At 35.6% G+C, this 19825-nt stretch overlaps 2 protein-coding genes across 4 annotated transcripts in view; one reads left to right on the forward strand and one right to left on the reverse strand.

Annotated features, from left to right (window-relative positions):
* Window positions 1–8244, reverse strand: part of afg2a (AFG2 AAA ATPase homolog A) — a 52922-nt gene extending 44678 nt beyond the window's left edge. The window contains exons 1-8 of one of the 3 annotated variants that reach the window (XM_058797868.1): window positions 7988–8238; window positions 5907–6031; window positions 5664–5821; window positions 4660–4718; window positions 4060–4584; window positions 1156–1285; window positions 501–557; window positions 280–403 (exon numbers count right to left, since the gene is read on the reverse strand). In XM_058797868.1, the coding sequence (XP_058653851.1) occupies window positions 280–403; window positions 501–557; window positions 1156–1285; window positions 4060–4584; window positions 4660–4718; window positions 5664–5821; window positions 5907–6031; window positions 7988–8102 (1293 nt within the window). In that variant the 5' untranslated portion in view covers window positions 8103–8238. Of the gene's footprint in view, window positions 1–279; window positions 404–500; window positions 558–1155; window positions 1286–4059; window positions 4585–4659; window positions 4719–5663; window positions 5822–5906; window positions 6032–7987 lie in introns of all 3 variants that reach the window. The other 2 variants (XM_058797870.1, XM_058797869.1) reach the window with 2 other exon arrangements.
* An 886-nt stretch (window positions 8245–9130) lies between these two features.
* On the forward strand, window positions 9131–19620 carry nudt6 (nudix (nucleoside diphosphate linked moiety X)-type motif 6). Its single transcript, XM_058797873.1, has 5 exons — window positions 9131–9501; window positions 10766–10969; window positions 13496–13551; window positions 17841–17895; window positions 19237–19620. The coding sequence occupies exons 1-5, from the start codon at window positions 9264–9266 to the stop codon at window positions 19611–19613; spliced, it is 930 nt and encodes a 309-aa protein (XP_058653856.1). The 5' UTR covers window positions 9131–9263; the 3' UTR covers window positions 19614–19620.
* The last annotated feature ends 205 nt before the right edge of the window (window positions 19621–19825 follow it).

Below are 19825 nucleotides of genomic sequence, written 5' to 3' on the forward strand. Positions count from 1 at the left end.
CTCTTTTTTAAGTATTAAAAATAACAAAAAGTGAAATAAAAATGAACAAAAACCATACAGACATTTAAAAATATATATATAATCATAAATTACAAACTCACAACAAAATGATCAATTACAGCAGAAATATCAGAGGAAATATCTTATAGGCAATATGGGGGCCTTCTAATAATTGTGTTGGGGCCTTTGGGTCAAAAAGCTTGAAAGCTCCTCAGACCCTGAGGATTGAGTAACGTTCACTAGACTCACAGCAGAGAGACTCAAACATCCCATACTCACAGATCCGATCCCGTCCATGAGCGTCAGCAGCGTGGCCACAACACGCTTCTCCACCTCATTCTGAGCTCCTTCTCTCCTCGGACACAGAGCGTCTAACTCATCGATGAAGATGATGGCAGGCTGCCTGTCACACACAGGCAGATTACGGTTCACTCATGAAAGCTCGTCACACACAGTGAGATGTCGTTAGTATAGTGAGTATTGTTAGTGAGTATAGTTACCTCTGTGAGGCCTGTGTGAAAATCTGCCTCAATCTGGCTTCAGTTTCTCCATAAAACCTGCAGAGATTCAGAGACATTTAGGCTACACACTTATGACAACCAATATTAATGAAAATACAATTAGAAATTAAATGTCCTGTGATTAATTTAGGTTTTCTAATTATGTGTATACTTAATACTTATATTATGTAATATGTATATTTAATATATAATTATACAAATATTTATTAATTAAATATAAAGTTGTTGTTTTTTTTCTTGGATTATCAATATCAGTTTAGCTGAAATATAGATTTTTAAATTGTGACTTATTGTTTAATTATGTCGTTATTGTTTTAATTCAATTTCAGATTTAATTGTCAATTATTAATTTTATATTTTATTTTTTAATGACTTTTTATTGTTATTTGGTTATGTTGTTTTGATTATCAATTTTAGATTAATTTAAATACACATATTTTTTCTCAAATTGACTATTTTCATTGTTCTTTAGTTCATGGTGTATTTGTTGTTTAGTTACATTGTTTTTGTTTTGATTATCAAATTACTGATTTTTTTTTTTTAATGTGACTCTTTGGTTGTGCCGCTGTAGTTTTGTTTATCAGTGTTGATGTACTCATGTTTTAATGATGCTGTAATAGTTTCTCTCACACACTTGCTCATGATCTCGGGGCCGTTGATGACACTCATGTGAGCTCCCACTTCATTGGCTACGGCTCGTCCAATCATGGTCTTCCCCGAGCCGGGCGGCCCATACAGCAGCAGCCCTCGAGGAGGCGGGATTCCTGTTTGACAGACACACGCTCACGTCACATGACCACATCAGAGCCAACACTTCACTGCAAACATAAGGTGTGTTCGACTTGAAGCGGCACTGCACAGAATGATCAGTGTATGACATCAAAGTACCGCGAGAGCGGTTCGAAAGCATAAGGATCCATCTGCTCTCGCGGTACTTTGATGTCATACACTGATCATTCTGCACAGCGCCGCTTCAAGTCGAACACACCTATAAGCAATGTGTCCACATTACGACATTTTATTCATCTAGCAAAAAAAAAAAAAAAAAAAAAGGTTATTTTGCATTTCTAATAATCTTTTGTTGGAAATGCCAGTCTGATCAAAAAAATTTGTCAAAAAGAGAAAATAATCACTTTTTGTCACAGTCAAATGCATTGCATTGTGGGAAACAGTATATCAGTTTTCATTTTGATTTAAGTTTGTTTTAATCATTGTAATGTGCTTGTCACTTTTATATTTTCAGTTTTTGTGTTAGTTTTAGTTTAATTTGCAGTCATTTTGTTATGAACTTGTGATTTTTTTAAATCGAAATAGTTTATTTAATTTTAGGGTGTTTTTTTCACTTTTAGTTTTAGTTTTAGTAGTATTTCAGTAAGTAATTTTAGTACTTTGTATATACTAGTAAACTTTTTCATAATATTTTAAATGCATTTATTTTTTTATACTTTCAGTTTTCATTTTAATTTAGGTTTATTTTTAGTCATTTTGTTTTGTGCTTGTCACTTTATTTATTTATTTTGAAACCGTTTTTAAAATATTTTGAATTCACTTACGTTTTCAGTATTATTTTTATTTTATTTGAATTCTTTAATAATTTTATTATGTGCTTTTGTTATTTTATTATTATTATTATTTCTAACAGTTTATTTATATTTCAGTTAGTAATTTTAATATTACAACTTAAACTTATTTTAGTAAGTTGCCAAGGCAACATTTTAAAGCTTTGTTTAATTTACATTTTCCCATCCAATATTTATATTTTGTTTTACTTTATTTCAATTAACAACATTGTTTTTAATAACTTTACATTTATTTAATGAAAACAACAGTGTTGTATACTGCATGAAGTGCAGTATGGAGTACCTCAAGGCTCAGTACTAGGGCCGTTACTTTTCACGCTTTACATGTTACCCGTTGGAAATATCATCAGGAAACACGGTGTTAGTTTTCACTGTTATGCTGATGATACCCAGCTCTATATTTCTTCGCAGCCTCGCGAAACACACTAAATTGAGAAACTAACCGAATGCATAGTCAACATAAAAAAAACTGGATGACGAGTAATTTCTTGCTGCTAGATTCTGAAAAAACAGATTAATTTTTGGACTTAAAAACCCCACATGTAATAACCTAGAACATTATCTAACACTTGATGGCTGCTCTGTCAATTCTTCTTCATCAGTCAGGAACCTAGGTGTGCTGTTTGATAGCAATCTCTCTTTCAAAAGCCATGTTTCTGGCATTTGTAAAACTGCATTTTTCCATTTCAAAAACATATCTAAATTGCGACCTATGCTCTCAACGTCAAATGCAGAAATGTTAGTTCATGCGTTTATGACCTCAAGGTTAGACTATTGTAATGCTTTATTGTGTGGTTGTTCTGCACGCTTGATCAACAAACTACAGTTAGTCCAAAATGCAGCAGCTAGAGTCCTTACTAGAACCAGGAAATATGACCATATTAGCCCGGTTCTGTCAACACTGCACTGGCTCCCTGTTAAACATCGGATAGACTTTAAAATCCTCAGTACCTGAGCGAGCTCTTATCACATTATAGTCCTCCACGTCTGCTGCGTTCTCAAAACTCTGGCCGTTTGATAATACCTAGAATATCAAATCAACTGCGGGCGGCAGATCCTATTCCTGTTTAGCACCTAAACTCTGGAACAGTCTACCTAACACTGTTCGGGAGGCAGACACACTCTGTCAGTTTAAATCTAGATTAAAGACACATCTCTTTAACCTGGCGTACACATAACACACTAATACACTTCTAATATTCAAAAGGATTGTTAGGCTGCATTAATTAGATCAACCGGAACCGGGAACACTTCCCATAACACACAACGTACTTGTTACATCGTCAGAAGAATGGCATCTACACTAATATTAGTCTGTTTCTTTCTTATTCTGAGATCACCGTAGCCACCCGATCCAGTCCGTGGATCAGCACCTAGAGATGACCTCTACAGCCCTGAACGTCAGCAGAGATCAGGACACCTAGATGACCCCCAGAGACTGATTCCAGTGAAGACCATGCCATCGGGACAAGACCACAGGAATCAGATGAGTCCTCTGCACAAACTGCGGGTTTCGTCTGGTCAGAGGAGAACTGACCCCCGACTGAGCCTGGTTTCTCCCAAGGGTTTTTTCTCCATTCTGTCACTGATGGAGTTTTGGTTCCTCTGGCTTGCTTAGTTGAGGACACTTATTTTCCAGCGATATTGTCTACATGATTGCACAGATACTATTTAAACTGAACTGAGCTGGACGATGACATCACTGAATTCAATAATGAAATGCCTTTAACTGAAAATTGAGTGTTTAATCTTGTCATTTTACATTATTGACACACTATTTTCCTATTTGATACTGTTAAGCTGCTTTGACACAATCTGTATTGTTAAAAGTGCTTTATAAATAAAGGTGACTTGACTGAATACCTTTAAATATATGGATTATACTGAGGCAAAGGACTAATGTAAGAAGTGAAGTACAAAGGTCAGGCCGTCTGGATCTGACCTCTGACCCCACTCACCATAGTTCTTGAAGAGCTCTGGGTGTTTGAGCGGCAGCTCGATGGTCTCCCTGATGACCTGCAGCTGACCGCCGAGGCCACCGATCATACTGTACGTGACCTTTGACCCCTCGCCCCCCTCCTCGGCCTGGTCCCGCTCGCCGGGGTCACTCAGGCTCAGTGTGGAGGAGCTGCAGACGGAGTAGAAGGTGTCCGTGGACAAGCGTCCGCACCCCTCCGACAGAGGACCGTCTGTGAATGACACCTCACACGGGGTCAGGGGTGAAGGGTCATGTGATCGCTCAGGGGTCAGGGGTGAGGGGTCATGTGATCGCTCAGGGGTCAGGGGTGAGGGGTCATGTGATCGCTCAGGTGTGCTCTGCTGGATGGACAGCTGTTCCAGCCGTGAGGAGAGATCGACAGCGACTCCGTCTGAGCGTCTCAGGGTCTCTCCGTCGACGCCCGTCACCGAATCCACAGCCAGAACACACTGACGCCCGAAATACGAGACGCACACAGAGCCCCCCGGCAGCAGAACCCGGCCGTCTGCGAGAGAGAACCACATTTCTCAAAATACTGCCATCCTTCAAAGAGAGTTCAGAGAATCAGAGCATTTGTTACCCAGCGTCCGCAGAAGATAATTCCTGAATTCCTCCGTATGCAGCACTTTGTCTTCAGGACTGTAAGATTAAAAACAAACAAACAAACTATAGGACGCTTCCTGATATATACATATACATACATATATATAAATATAAAAATAAATATATGATGAGTTCAGATGCAAAAGCCTCCAAGTGTCATTTGAAATTGTCTTCTAAAATTATCATTTTTATTAGACTCCTGAATAGCTTCTTTTCATTGCCATTAAAGTGAAATAACTGAACATAAACATAGGAGCCTGAGAAAAATGCTAATTTTAGAAGACAATGTAAACATATAAACAAACATAAATAAATAAATGTTATGTATATATTTTAAGAAATAAAAAAATATATTCAAAAGTGTAGTCACAATACTTTGTGAAACATTGCTCATTTTAATTAAGTTTAACATGATGTATTAAAATAACAATCTAAAACAAAAATGAATAAAAACATTTTAAATTTTTTTAAATCATAATGAAAATTAATAACATTGTAAAAAGTCATGGAAATGTGTACATGAATGTGTTTCTATTTTACGTTAAGCTCTAAAGAAAATTGAGAATCACTGATTTAGAACCGCTTTACAGCTTTAATAATAATAAAGAAGGGGAAAAGTGCAAATTTGTGCCAAAAAGAAAAAAATGTGCACAAATAAAAATACAAATAGCTGATTTCTTCTAAACTTTCAAACACTCTTAGCCCATTTACTTTCATTTTAAGTGTATTACTGTCCACATGACTTTTGGGACGAGTCAAATTTCCTATATGTAGTATCTGACGACAGTACATTTGTGACATATTATCAAGCTTAATCTAACTACTCAAATCACTTTACAGCTTATTTAGAACAAGATCCTGGCCATGTGTGTGTTTCTGCTCTCCAGCAGCAGAGGGCAACACTCCCTCACAGTTACAGCGGCGCTGAGATGCATCTCCACAGATGTTTCGCTGAGTGTGATGATCTCTGGGGAGGTTTACCTGAGCGTCAGCTGCACCTGCTCGGCCTGAAGAACAGCTCCGGTGATCGGCTGCAGGGTGACCAGAGACCCAGACCTCACTCTCAGACCCGACTGAACACTGCACTGCAGACCCACACGCCTGCCGGGAAACTGAGCCGCCGGCCACGCCACACACACCTGCACACACACAGAGTCAACACACACAGACACACGCGCACACACACACACACACACACACACAGACACACAGACACACACACACCTGCTGCTGTCCTGTGCTGCTGGAGATCAGGACGGGTCGTCCGATGCAGATGTTTAGAGTCTTCATGGTGTTCACACTCATCTGAGCCAAATATGAACGCCAGCGCTGAGGGGCTTTATCTTCAGCTGCAAACACACACACACACACACACACACACACACATTCAGACTGATTGCAGTCTTCAAATGCAAAATGTAGATTTCTAATATGTGACCCTGGACCACAAAACCAGTCTTAAGTCGCTGGGGTATATTTGTAGCAATAGCCAACGATACATTGTATGGGTCAGAATTATAGATTTTTCTTTTATGCCAAAAATCATCAGGATATTAAGTAAAGATCATGTTCTATGAAGATATTTTGTAAATTTACTACTGTAAATATATCAAAAAGTTGTTTTTGATTAGTAATATGCATTGCTAAGAACTTCATTTGAACAACTTTAAAGGTGATTTTCTCAATATTTAGATTTTTTTGCACCCTCAGATTCCAGATTTTCAAATAGTTGTATCTCAGCCAAATATTGTTTATTCAGCTTTCAGATTATGTATAAATCTCAATTTTGAAAAATTGACACTAAAGACTGGTTTTGTGCTCCAGGGTCACATATAATCTATTTAAATAATGTACTACATTAGGTGCCACTAGGTTCAAGGAATATAGATATCATTCCTCCAGTCTTCAGTGTCACATGATTCTTCAGAAATCATTCTAATATGCAGATTTATTATCAGTGTTCCACAGTTTGTGTGGAAGCTGATACACTTTGTTTTTCAGGATTCTTTGATGAATGTTCAAAAGAACAGCATTTATTTGAAATAGAACTCTAGTCTTTACTGACTGTCACATTTGATCAATTTAATACATGCCTGCTGAATTAAAATATTAATTTCTTTCACAGCAAGAAAGATAAAAATGACTGACTCCAAACCTTTGAACGGAAGTGAATAATTTTACAAAAGATTTCTATTTCAAATAAATGTCTATTTATCTGTGAATCCTTAAAAGTAAAATGTATGACGGTTTCCACAGAAATATTGTGCAGCACAACTGTTTTCAACATTGATAATAATCAGAAATGTTTGTTGAGCAGCAAATCAGCATATTAGAATGATTTCTGAAGATCATGTGACACTGAAGACTGCAGTAATGATGCTGAAAATACAGCTGCGCATCACAGAAATAAATTACAGTTTAACACATATTCACATAGAAAACAGCTATTTTAAATTCCAATAATATTTTACAATTTTTATGTATTTTTTATCAAATAAATGCAGCCTTGATGAGCAGAAGAGACTTCTTTTAAAACAATACAAAATCTTATTGATCCCTAAATTTTGAATGGGAGTATGTATGTGTGTATATATTTATATATATATACACACACTATACGGATCAATTGTCACAATTGTATAAAAACTAGTCATGCAGTTTGCATTTACAAACATTTGTAAAAAAAAAAAAACATAGCAAACAAAGCAAGCCCTGCAAATTAATATAAAATATATATTTTTTTAAAAACACTTATTATACAGACACTTCATATTTAAATGGTATTTTATTATTTTTATTGCATTTAATGTAGTATACTTTCAATAAACCCTTTACAATGGGTTTTAAAAGCTGTTTTTATACATGTTTTATCCTGAGTTTTTGTTGCATGTACGCACTTTTGACCAGCTTCGAGCTTCGAAACAGTGAATCATTTTGCGAATCAATTGAATCGAAGCTTGGAAAAGGTCCGTTTCTCCCATCACTACTCAAACCCATCAAACAACATCTTTGGGATGAACAGTCTGACCTCACAAATGCCCTACTGGACGAATGGGCAAAAAAATCCCACAAAAAAACACTCAAAATCTTGTGAAAAGAAGAGTGAAGCTGTTATAACTCTATGCGTTTATAATGCAAAGTCACTTTAATGCCATCATCAAAAAGGCTGTTAACTTTATAATTAGTTTAAAATGACTTGAGTGCACCTTTGAGCATCTTAAAGTTCATCAAAACACCTGCCCTCCTGCAGACCATGACAGGTTCGAGCCCTGCTCCTCACCGAGCCTGTAATGAATGGACGTTACCTCTGTCTGTGGGGTCAGTGACGGTCAGCGCTCCGCTGGACTCCGGTTCATCACAGACTCCTTCTCCTTCACTCGCTCTCTTTCTGCCTTTGCCTTTCCCTTTGCTTGATGACATGATGATGCTTGATGTGTGTTAAACACACACTTTCACACACACTCCGTGCACATGTGAATGTAAACTTCCCGATGTGAAAGTTCAGCTCCTCCCCGCAGATACCGTAAAACACACAATATAACCTCACCGTTACACAACACGACCTTCATCGACACAAAACCCTGTGTTTACTTATATCGATATGATATAGGCTGTTTATTCAAGTACCGTGGTATTGCAGGCGGATACTATGGTACCACTAAAGTGCTCAAACCCAAAATGTTTTCAAGATTAAAATGCATTAATTTATTAATTAATAAACATTCAATTAATACAAAACAGGAAATAGATTAAAATAAATAAATAAATGACAGTAAAAAAATAAATAAATAATACATCAAAAATGTGATTAAAATAAATAAATGAATGTAAACAACAGATTAAAGAAAATAAATAAACAGATTAAAACAAACAAACAAATAGATTAAAATAAATAGTAAACAAACGAGTAATTAAATAATAACATCAATAAAAATTTGATTAAAATTAAATAAATGAGTAAATAAAAGGATAATAACATAAAATAAATAAATAATCGAAAATTAGATTAAATAATAAAGAAATAAACATAGATTAAAACAAGCAAATAAATAACTACATTAAAATAAATAAGTAAATAAATAAACATGAAAATAAATAAATAATTTAAAAATAGATTCAAATAAACAATAACTAAATAAATAAACATAGTAAACCAACAAACAAACAGATTAAAATAAATGCGTAACTAAAAATAATTAAATAAAATTAGATTAAATTAAAATAAATTACTAATTAATTAATTACTAAATAAATTAGTAAATAAAATAAATAAATAATCAAGAATTTGATTAAATAATAAAGAAAATGTAAAAAAATTATATATAATAATAATAATGTAACTATATTTTCCAAATAAACTTTTTATATTTATTAATTATTGTTTATTACATTGTTGTTGTTGTTGTTTTACAGTATAAATTGGGTCTTATACAAGAATAAATGTACTTTTAATTTTAGGATGGATGATATATATGTGTTAAAGATGAAAAGCCTCTGTATTAACGCGGTTATGTAATTTCATATGCGGCAGTACTGGAGTGATTACGCGTCGGCTCGGCTGCTGCTGGGTTGTTTTGTGTCATGGTGAGCTGGATCGTGTCCGCCGGGTTCTGCCGGGTCTCTTCTGTGCTCCGCCGGTTCTCCTCGGTGCTCGGACCTCGCAGGGTTGTCTCCGCCGGTGCGGCTCGGTTCTGCTCCGGCTGTCAGGAGCGGCTCTGCGGGCCTCCGCTGGCCGGAGATGTGGATCGGTTCGGAGGCGTGACGGTGCGAGACTTTCCGCCGGACATCAGCGAGGACGAGTTCACCGAGCTGCTGCGGGGTACAGGAGCATAATCATCAACAAACATCGGCATGAAATACATAACAATGACGTCATGCATAAGTACAGTGCCATGTCTGTAAATGACATCGTGTGTTATATATGCATTTCCGTCTGTGTTATGTAGTGGTTTTCCACAGATCATATTACAGAGATGCACATTGATTTTTCAGTTTTTCCAATTTTTGTTTGTTTGCATACAGATTACATTGTCATTCATTTGAGTTCAAAATTAAATCTAATTAAAGTATATTTAAATTAAGTATGATATATAGGGCTAATATAAGCTATATTATAATTTTTTTTAAATAGCAAGAACATCTGACCTGATCAATGAAAACCTAGAAATAGTTTTTAAGATATTTATTATACACATTATGTCAGAAATTGTTTCTTATTATTATTATTTCCAAAATCTTTAAACATTGCTTTTTTACAGGGTAAACACAAATATATTATATATTCATCGCCACTAAAAAGTTTGGGAGGCTGCATTTATTTGATCAAAAATACAGTAAAAATGTGAAATATTATTACCATATAAAATAGCTGTTTTCTATGTGAATATGTGTTAAACTGTAATTTATTTCTGTGGTGCGCAGCTGTATTTTCAGCATCATTACTGCAGTCTTCAGTGTCACATGATCTTCAGAAATCATTCTAATATGCTGATTTGCTGCTCGAGAAACATTTCTGATTATTATCAATGTTGAAAACAGTTGTGCTTCACAATATTTCTGTGGAAACCGTCATACATTTTATTTTTCAGGATTCACAGATGAACAGAAAGTTCAAAAAACAGCATTTATTTGAAATAAAAATCTTTTGTAACATTATAAATGTCCTTACTTTCACATTTGATCAATTGAATGCGTCCTTGCTGAGTAAAAGTATTTGTTTATTTTGTTTTAACTGTGTTCAACATTGATAATAATCAGAAATGTTTCTCGAGCAGCAAATCAGTATATCAGAATGATTTCTGAAGATCATGTGACACTGAAGACTGCAGTAATGATGCTGAAAATACAGCTGCACATCACAGAAATAAATTACAGTTTAACAGATATTCACATAGAAAACAGCTATTTGAAATAGTAATAATATTTCACAATTTTTAATGCATTTTTGATCAACTAAATGCAACATTTATTGATGAATAAAAGTAATTTCTTGATACTGATCCTAAACTTTTACACTTAGTGCATATAATATAGAGTATATTGACATGTTTCTGTGTGTGTGTGTGTGTGTGTGTGTGTGTTAGTGTCTCTCCGTCGCTGGCGGTCAGATGGACGGGTCGCTGTATGGCTGTGTGTTCCCATCGCTCTCAGCAGACTCTCTGCGGCGGCGGCGCGTCTCGGCTTCGGCTTCCATCACGCCCGGAGAGACGAGGCTGTTCTCAGTCTGTGGCTCGGGCCGGGAGAGGACAGACTGCCTGCCTTCGCCACACATCAGATAGGAGTCGCTGGTAAGAGAACGAGTATCTCACTGGTGAAGTATTGGAGGAGTGTTGGGAATATTCGTATGATGGAGGATATAGTTTTGGATGGAAGAGTAGAATATGTGCTGAGGAGTATGGCATGGATAAGAAGATCTTCTGTCCTAATGCACCTAATGAACCGCTTGTAGATTTGAGCTTACTAGACAAGCCCAGAGATGAATATATGTGACTCTGGACCATAAATATATACATTTATATTCCATTCATCTGAAAGCTGAATAAATAAGCTTTCCATTGATGTATGGTTTGTTAGGATCGGACAATATTTGGCTGAGATACAACTATTTGAAAATCTGGAATCTGAGGGTGCAAAAAAATCAAAATATTAAGAAAATCATCTTTAAAGTTGTCCAAATGAAGTTCTTAGCAATGCATATTACTAATCAAAAATTAAGTTTTGATGTATTTACGGTAGGGAATTTACAAAATATCTTCATGGAACATGATCTTTACTTAATATCCTAATGATTTTAGGCATAAAAGAAAAATGTATAATTTTGACCCATACAATGTATTGTTGTCTATTGCTACAAATATACCTCTGTGCTGCTTATGACTGCTTTTGTGCTCCAGGGTCACATATATATTTAATTAGTGCTCTGTATACCTGTCTATCCATTAAACCTTTTCCTGAAGCATCTTCATGCATCATTCCCTCCTCCCCAAAGCGACTAAATAATATAAAGATTATGTTCCATGAAGATATTTTGTAAATTTCTTATTGTAAATATAGCAAAACCTAATTTTTGATTAGTAATATGCATTGCTAAGAACTTCATTTGGACAACTTTAAAGGCGATTTTCTCAATATTTAGATTGTTTTGCACCCTCAGATTCCAGATTTTCAAATAGTTGTATCTCAGACAAATATTTATTCAGCTTTCATATGATGCATAACTCTCAATTTGAAAAAAAATGGACCCTTATGACTGGTTTTGTGGTGCAGGGTCACATATATATGACTCTTTCACCAGCAGGCGGCGCAGCTCCTCCGGGCCGCGGACACAGACATGTCCAAACATGCCCAGAAAGGCGGCCAGGCGACGGCATGAGCTCAGTCTGGCAGCCGCTGGTGTGTGTTTGATTAAAGCCGAATGCTGTGAAGGTGAAATCCCACGTTTGGAATATTCTAGCAGTGAATAATCCGACCGCATTTCCTTTCTGAACGACTTCCAAACCTACAGCCTCTGTGTGTTTTTATTTAGACCCTAACTGTTAAACATTTATGGGACAATTTCAGAGCAACAATAACAAACTCACAAAGTTATTTGTTGAGGATCATATTTGATCCATCAGGATTGTATGGCTCATATAGTCTGAGAAAATGGAGAAAAAAACAGCTCAGTTTTATTCTGATGCTTGTGATGTAAATCAATGAGATGTTTATAACAGTGCAGCAGATACTGACATAAAATGATCTAAATATCAGCGGTCGCTCTATATCTCCAATAATATCTTAGTAAGATGAGATTGAAATGATCCAAACATATAATGCAATGCTGATGGAGAGATGAAGAAATAAACGCTCCTCAGAAGATCCTGATGATCAGATTTGAGACGCACTAATTTTTCTAGAAAGTGATTGATGGAGAATCAAGTAAAGCTGAGCTGCTTCAGTAAGAGTTCATCTGGAGACATGACTGCAGTTATTCTGACCTTTACTTGATCAAAATCAGTCCAGATTTGACACGAGAAGCAGCAGCTGAAGCTGGACGCTTGTACAATTACACTAAAAGAGCTTTTACTGGATAAAACACTCTAAACTATCAGACGACAGAAGACATGAGGAGAGAGTGTGAAACAGCAAAGATTGGTCATGTTGATCATTTAGAGGATCATGATAGAGTTTATAGGGTTAAAACTTGTTAATCCACATTTCGTTAAGTATTGAATCACTCTTTGTTTATAATCTAGTGTAAAACAAAAAAGTTATATATACAGTGGTGGCCAAAATGATGAGAACACTAGTATATTTTCACCAAGTAAAAATGGTTTTAAGTCAGTTATTTCCTATGTTTTGCTGTAGTGTGTCGGTAGGAAATATGTTAATGGCAAATGAATGTTTGGAAATGTAAACTGATATTTCCTACTGACACACTACAGCAAAAGATATATATATATATATATATATATAGATAGATAGATAGGTATTTAACTTTTTGAATATTAGCTTTTATCAGGGTTAAATAAAGTTAACAGCACCTCTGGTCTGTATCTGTGGTTTCAAGTGTGTGTGTGTGTGTGTGTGTGTGTGTGTGTGTGTGTGTCTGACCGCACATCGAGGGGAAGTTGAGTTCCGGAGTGGGTCATATAAAACCACACTCTCTCTCACACACACACACACACACACACACACACACACACACTCTCTCACACACACACACACACACACACAGTCCCACTGCACTCCAAACATTCCCTCTCAGTTATTCACGTCTGTTGTTTTTCTCGTTGATTCTGTGTAATCATGAATTATTGCGGTCTTGTTTGCAGGTGCTGTTGTGGACGAATCCAACGGCAAAGTCCTTGTTGTTCAGGATAGAAACAAGGTACAGAAACACTGACGTCTCTCATGTGTCTGATAAAAGGCTCTGTGCTGCTTAAAAACCCTAAATTATTTTAGTTTTATGTAAACAGTTTCATCCCTGTAATTTTGGGCGGCATGTAAACAAACATGCAGTCAAAGCCACACTGTTGTACCTGTGAGCCTCGTCCGCTGACCTTCCTCTGCTGCTAATGGACCTCTGCTGTAAACACTGCCTTTCCACAACGCAAGAACAAAATCTGCATTTAGTGCAAAGTTTAAATTAAGACATTAAATGTCGTAATTATAATATACTAAGGCGTAATTATGTCATGAAAAGATAGAATTATGACATACTAAGTCAAAATTATGACAAAGTGAAATTGACATACCAAGTCATAATTATGAGATAAGTAAAAATTATGGCATAACGACATAATTATGAGATGAAAAAGTCGAAATAATGGAATATTTCGAAATACTAAGTCATAATGAGATTATGGCATACTAAATCAAAATTATGGCAAAAAGTTAAATTATGACAGTCATAATTATGAGATAAAAATACAAAATTATGGCATACTAAGTCAAAATGATGACAAAAAGTAAATTATGGAATAAAAAGTGAGAGATTATGGCAAAAATTGTAATAAATCTTTCAAATAAATTTTAATATTAAAAAAAGTGAAATTGAGACATACTAAGTCATAATAATTAAATTAAAAAAGTCAAAATTACGACAAAAAGTCAATTATGAGATAAGTCACAAATCACAATTATGACATAGGCCTGCTGAGTCATAATTTCAAAATAAGTCAAAATTATGACATACTGAGTTGAAATTGACATACAAAGTTGAAATTATGACAAAAAGTGATATTATGAGATAAAGTCAAAATTATGAGATAAAGCAAAAAAAGACTACTTATATCATAATTTAGAATTTTTAAATCCAATAATTATGACTTACCCAAGCATGTTTTTATGTCCTGTGAACGCCATTTACTAGTTCACATTCAACTCTTCTGACATTGATATTCACATTATTGGTGCAAATCCGAGGAGTTTTTATTCTTATATTCAGATTTATGAATCTATCTGAAGGGAACTGTCTCTGAGAAATTTCAGTTGGATTTTCTTGTCATTTTACTAATATTGTGGCCATTAGTGCGAAGCTTCTGATGTCCTTCGCGAGTCTATTTATTTTAGCTGTACAGAAACAGCCCATGATGCATGTGTTATCAGATTGTTTAACATTTATTTTCAGATTCCTAAACACACTGGTTTGTAGCGCAAATAGTTTTTATCGGTTACCGCACATTGCTATACTTCTAATTATTTACCTCTAGAGGCTAATAAATCGCACATTCACAAAAAAAAACAAAAAAACAAACAGTTTACTTCCGCATTGCAAAATAATATGTATATAACATACATAATCATTCATTAGGCTGAAATATGAGGTTTATAAATGTATAAACTGTTGTTTAAATAGTAGTTTTTACAGTTTAGGATGTTGTCATATCAAAACACCTAAACAACATGTCGTTCTAATGTCAGAATTTTCTGAAACCATTTCAACTGTTGATTGCAAGAATTTTTTATAGACTCGTATTTGTTTTGTTTTTAATATTTTTGTCTTCACACAAATCTACTTGTCGTATAAAAAGCAGGGCTGTCAAACGATTAATCGCGATTAATCGCATACAAAATAAAAGTTTGTGTTCACATAATTACTGTGTATAAATATTATGTATATATTAATAAAAACACATCTATATTTTTTAAGAAATATGAATGTGAATATATAATTATATTTAATTTATTAATTATATATTTTTAATAAAAATAACATTTTTCATAAATATATGCATGCATAAGTATGTATTTATATATACATAATTATTATACACAGTACACACACATTTATTATGTGAACACAAACTTTTATTTTGTATGCAATTAATCGCGATTAATCGTTTGACATTGCGATTAATAAAAATAGAGCAGCATGAACATTCTGCTAAACCTCTTGTTTTCAGTTTCATGGAAGAAAAAAAATACTGCATGGTCAGTGCAGCAGACTTTTATAGTAAATGACAGAAGTTAATTCTACAGAAGTTGCATCTAAATCCAGAGTCTGAGGAATTCTGAGCCAAGACTGCGATTGAAGGGCACTTCGAGTGATAATGAATTCTGTGTAACCTCGTTAAACGTCTGCCTCCAGCCCTCAAGAGCGTTTCCCAGTAAAATAAACAGCTGGGTTGAGCTCGGGGCAGCTCTGGAATGGAAACTCAAAGGATTGTTTTATCCACCCGCCAGCAGCTTTTATCTTGCGTCACGGCCCGCTTCGGTCGTCATTTACTGGTAAAATGGTCTGCGTGTTCAGGTTTAAAATATCTCTGGGAGTATCAGAGGTCGGACTGAAGCTCACTTTAGTCAAACTCGCTGAGTTATTTATCTTCAAGGAGCAGATTGCATCTGGGCGCACCAAGTGCGCAAAAAAAAAATTAAATCAATCTCATGGCGATGTTTCTCTAGTGTTGAAATGATTAAAACCCCTGCTGAGCCGTTCATCATTCACCAGTGGAAAAACAATGACACATCGCAATGTGCTCTTATGCAATAAGATGAACTCCCGGCTCCGTCCCAAACCCTAGTGAGCTACATAGACAGCATCCTGACTGAAACTGAACCTTATAAGTGACTGATTTTGGCAGCAGCTCGTGTCAATCTCAAGTTACCAATTCAATACTCTAATAAGCAGAAAATGTATTAAAAAAAACGCTATTAGATGAAATAGTAATTTAAAGGAATATTACAGCCCAAAAATTTTTGTTTCTTAATCAGGTTTGTAGAAATGTGTCTCTGCATCAGTGTCTCAGCAATGGATGCTCTGCAGTGAATGGGTGCCGTCAGAATGAGAGTCTGATAAAAACATCACAATAATCCACAGCACTCCAGTCCATCAGTTAACATCTGGAGAAGACAAAAGCTGAAACTAATCCAGCATTAAGACGTTTTTAACTAAAATACGAGTCTATAATCCATAGTAACTCTTCCTCCAGTGAAGAAGTGTTCTGGTGTGAATCAGGAGAGAAATCTGCACAAAACAGCTCTAAACAAATATGTGGCTGGATTTTGATGTGAGAGACAACAGGAGATGCACTTTCACTGGAGGAAGCGTTATTATGGATTATAGACTCGTATTTTAGTTAAAAATGTCTTAATGCTGGATTTGTTTCAGCTTTTGTCTTCTCCAGATGTTAACTGATGGACTGGAGTGCTGTGGATTATTGTGATGTTTTTATCAGCTGTTTGGACTCTCATTCTGACGGCACCCATTCACTGCAGAGGATGGATTGCTACATTTGCAGACGACGGAGAATTGGATCCAAATACAGTTAAAGTTTATCAAAACAACAAAATCATAAAACGCATAAATCTAGGAACTGAGATCGTGCAAAACCAATCCCAAGTAATGGGGAACATAGAGAGCAAACCTAAGCGCACAAACAATGGATGAAACCTGACAAAGAATAGTGAAAACACACGGGCTTAAATACACACAGCGTAATACACTAACAAGAAACAGATGAAAACAATCAGGAGTTAACAAGGGGAACATGAAAGAGGAAACAGGAACAGAGCACAAACTACAAATCACTTAACACTTCCTGTATACTTTTAGTTTTCCTGCTATTTTTTATCAAATCAGTTTATATGCAAGATATTCATTTATAGTGTTTAGAAAACACTAAGTTATTTAAAGACATAAAACGTCTTCATTGTTGTTCAATTCACTGAATATGCATTTGCAATGCAGAAAATGCTTAATATTAATGATAGAATTAAAATACACTCTTCAGACGTTATTGCCCACAAAAATACTCTGATTTTTATTGATAGTACAGAAGATTCTCATGTCACAAACCTTTAAAGCTGTTACATTGCATCGTATATATATTTTTCAATTGACCAAAAACCACTCAAGTAAGAATCAAAGTTTCATTCATAACTAGCAGCATTTTCTATATTATTTTAAAACTCAATATGGAAATACTGTGTACTGGACTTTAGCAGCCCGCATCGCAAATCTAAAACCTATAAGACAACATTTTTATGAAAATATTTGATATTGTGTTGATAGATATAAATAATATTTAGATCATCTGTGAATGTGGAATAAAAACGATAAAGTAGCAGAAAGATAAAATGAGTAATTTCCATAAAAATATATTTCTAAGAAATACAGCTAAGTGTACAGCTAAAATAACATGCATGTGTTAAACTTGACTTTTCTTTCCTTTTCAGACGAAGAATGCTTGGAAGTTTCCCGGTGGTCTGTCAGATCTGGGAGAAAACATTGGTAAGATTCGGATTCAGATCCAGAATTGATGTTAAACTGAATCAAAAAAAAATCAATCACAACAGAATGTTCTTGTACACAAAGTAAAAGCAGTAAAAGAAACTTTACCTGCTCCAAAAGTGCATTTATAAGAACATCATCTAACATTTGAGTCCCTCAAAACATTCAGTTACTAAAATACCCTTCTTCAGCTACTACAAATAAAACAATGCCTTTTCTGTCGACAGATGACTTGTATATAAACTAGATTATTTATCCATTACGTCCTTACATAGATCACAAAAGCTTTATCCAAAAAATAAATGTTCTGTATAAAAGTTCAGTAAATGACATTGTGTTCACAAGCGTACAATAAAAGATTTCATTCAGGACTTTTTGCCTTTGTTAGGTTTTATCCTACTCTATGTTTCTCTAAATCTCATGATATAATATACAGTAAACAAAGTTATTTAAAGGAACAGTCCACTCAAAAATTCAAATTAGTGAAAAATGTACTCAAGCTCAAGCTTTCTTTTAAAGTCTAATGTGAATTTATACCAACTAAGTTCGTGTTGCTGTGAAGTTTTGAAAGAGTTTATTTTTAATTATAAAACGGATAGTTCCGGTCCTTGATTCTGATTGGTTGAGCCATGTTCGAAGCTGTTGTAAATTACAAACAAACACCTTTGTTTACGTTTGTGTGTTGCTCGGCAACCGCTTTGTTGCAACCACAACCGTTTCTGAGGAACTACATTCTTTGGCGGAAGAATAATGTTTTTATTAATAATATCATTACACTTTATTTGCTCTGTTTTATTTTGTGAAACCATACTACGTGTATGGAATAACCGTTTTTTTAAAAGCAATAAGCCCCATGAAGCTGTGAATTTATAACAGCTGAGAGGCGTTGTTAGGCACGACGCGATAAATTCACTGTAAACCACGGCTTCTTAGGGCTTATCACTTTATTATAAAACGGATAGTTCCGGTCCTTGATTCTGATTGGTTGATCCGCGTTCGAAGCTGTTGTAAATTACTCTACAAACACACACCTTTGTTTACGTTTGTGTGTTGCTCGGCAACCATAACCGTTTCTGAGGAACTACATTGTTTTTATTAATATCATTACACTTTATTTGCTCTGTTTTATTTTGTGAAACCGTACTACGTGTATGGAATTACTGTTTTATAAAAGCAATAAGCCCCGTCAAGCCGTGGTTTACAGTGGATTTATAACAGCTGAGAGGTTTTAGGCACTCTGCTTCACGTCATGCCTAACAACGCTCCTTAGCTGTTATAAATTCACAGCTTCACGGGGCTTATTGCTTTATTTCTCTATTCTAACTGGACGCTCTATTTCAGGCGAGACGGCCGTCCGGGAGGTTTTTGAAGAAACCGGCGTCCGATCTCAGTTCTGCTCGCTCCTCAGTATCCGCCAGCAGCACAATCATCCGGGAGCGTTTGGGATGTCCGATATGTACCTGATCTGCAGACTCAGCCCGCTCTCCTTCCACATCGACTTCTGCACTCAAGAGTGTCTGCGCTGCGAATGGCTGGATCTGACTGAACTCGCCAGGACCGGCGAGACCACGCCGATCACCAGTCGCGTCGCCAAACTCCTGCTGTACGGACTGGAACACGGTTTCCAGAGCATCGACCTGACGATGGAGCAGATGCCGGCCGTATATTCTGGCCTTTTCTATCAGCTCTACCACAGACGACTGCCAGAGACGCCATAGAGCAACTCCACACCGCACAAAATCACTGGCTTTGTTTTCAGTACAAATATCTCAACATTCTTTAATCAAGATGCATTTACTGGAGAAGCACAATGACTTAACACAGTCCTGTTTTCTGAAAATCGCATCAAAACGAAGTGAGTTTATGCTTAAAATGAATACGTATCTGACAATGGCGTCAGAAAAATAAACTTGTTTCAAAAGAAAAGCTT

This window comes from Onychostoma macrolepis, chromosome 14 (assembly GCF_012432095.1).
Source record: "Onychostoma macrolepis isolate SWU-2019 chromosome 14, ASM1243209v1, whole genome shotgun sequence".
Classification (NCBI taxonomy): domain Eukaryota; kingdom Metazoa; phylum Chordata; class Actinopteri; order Cypriniformes; family Cyprinidae; genus Onychostoma; species Onychostoma macrolepis.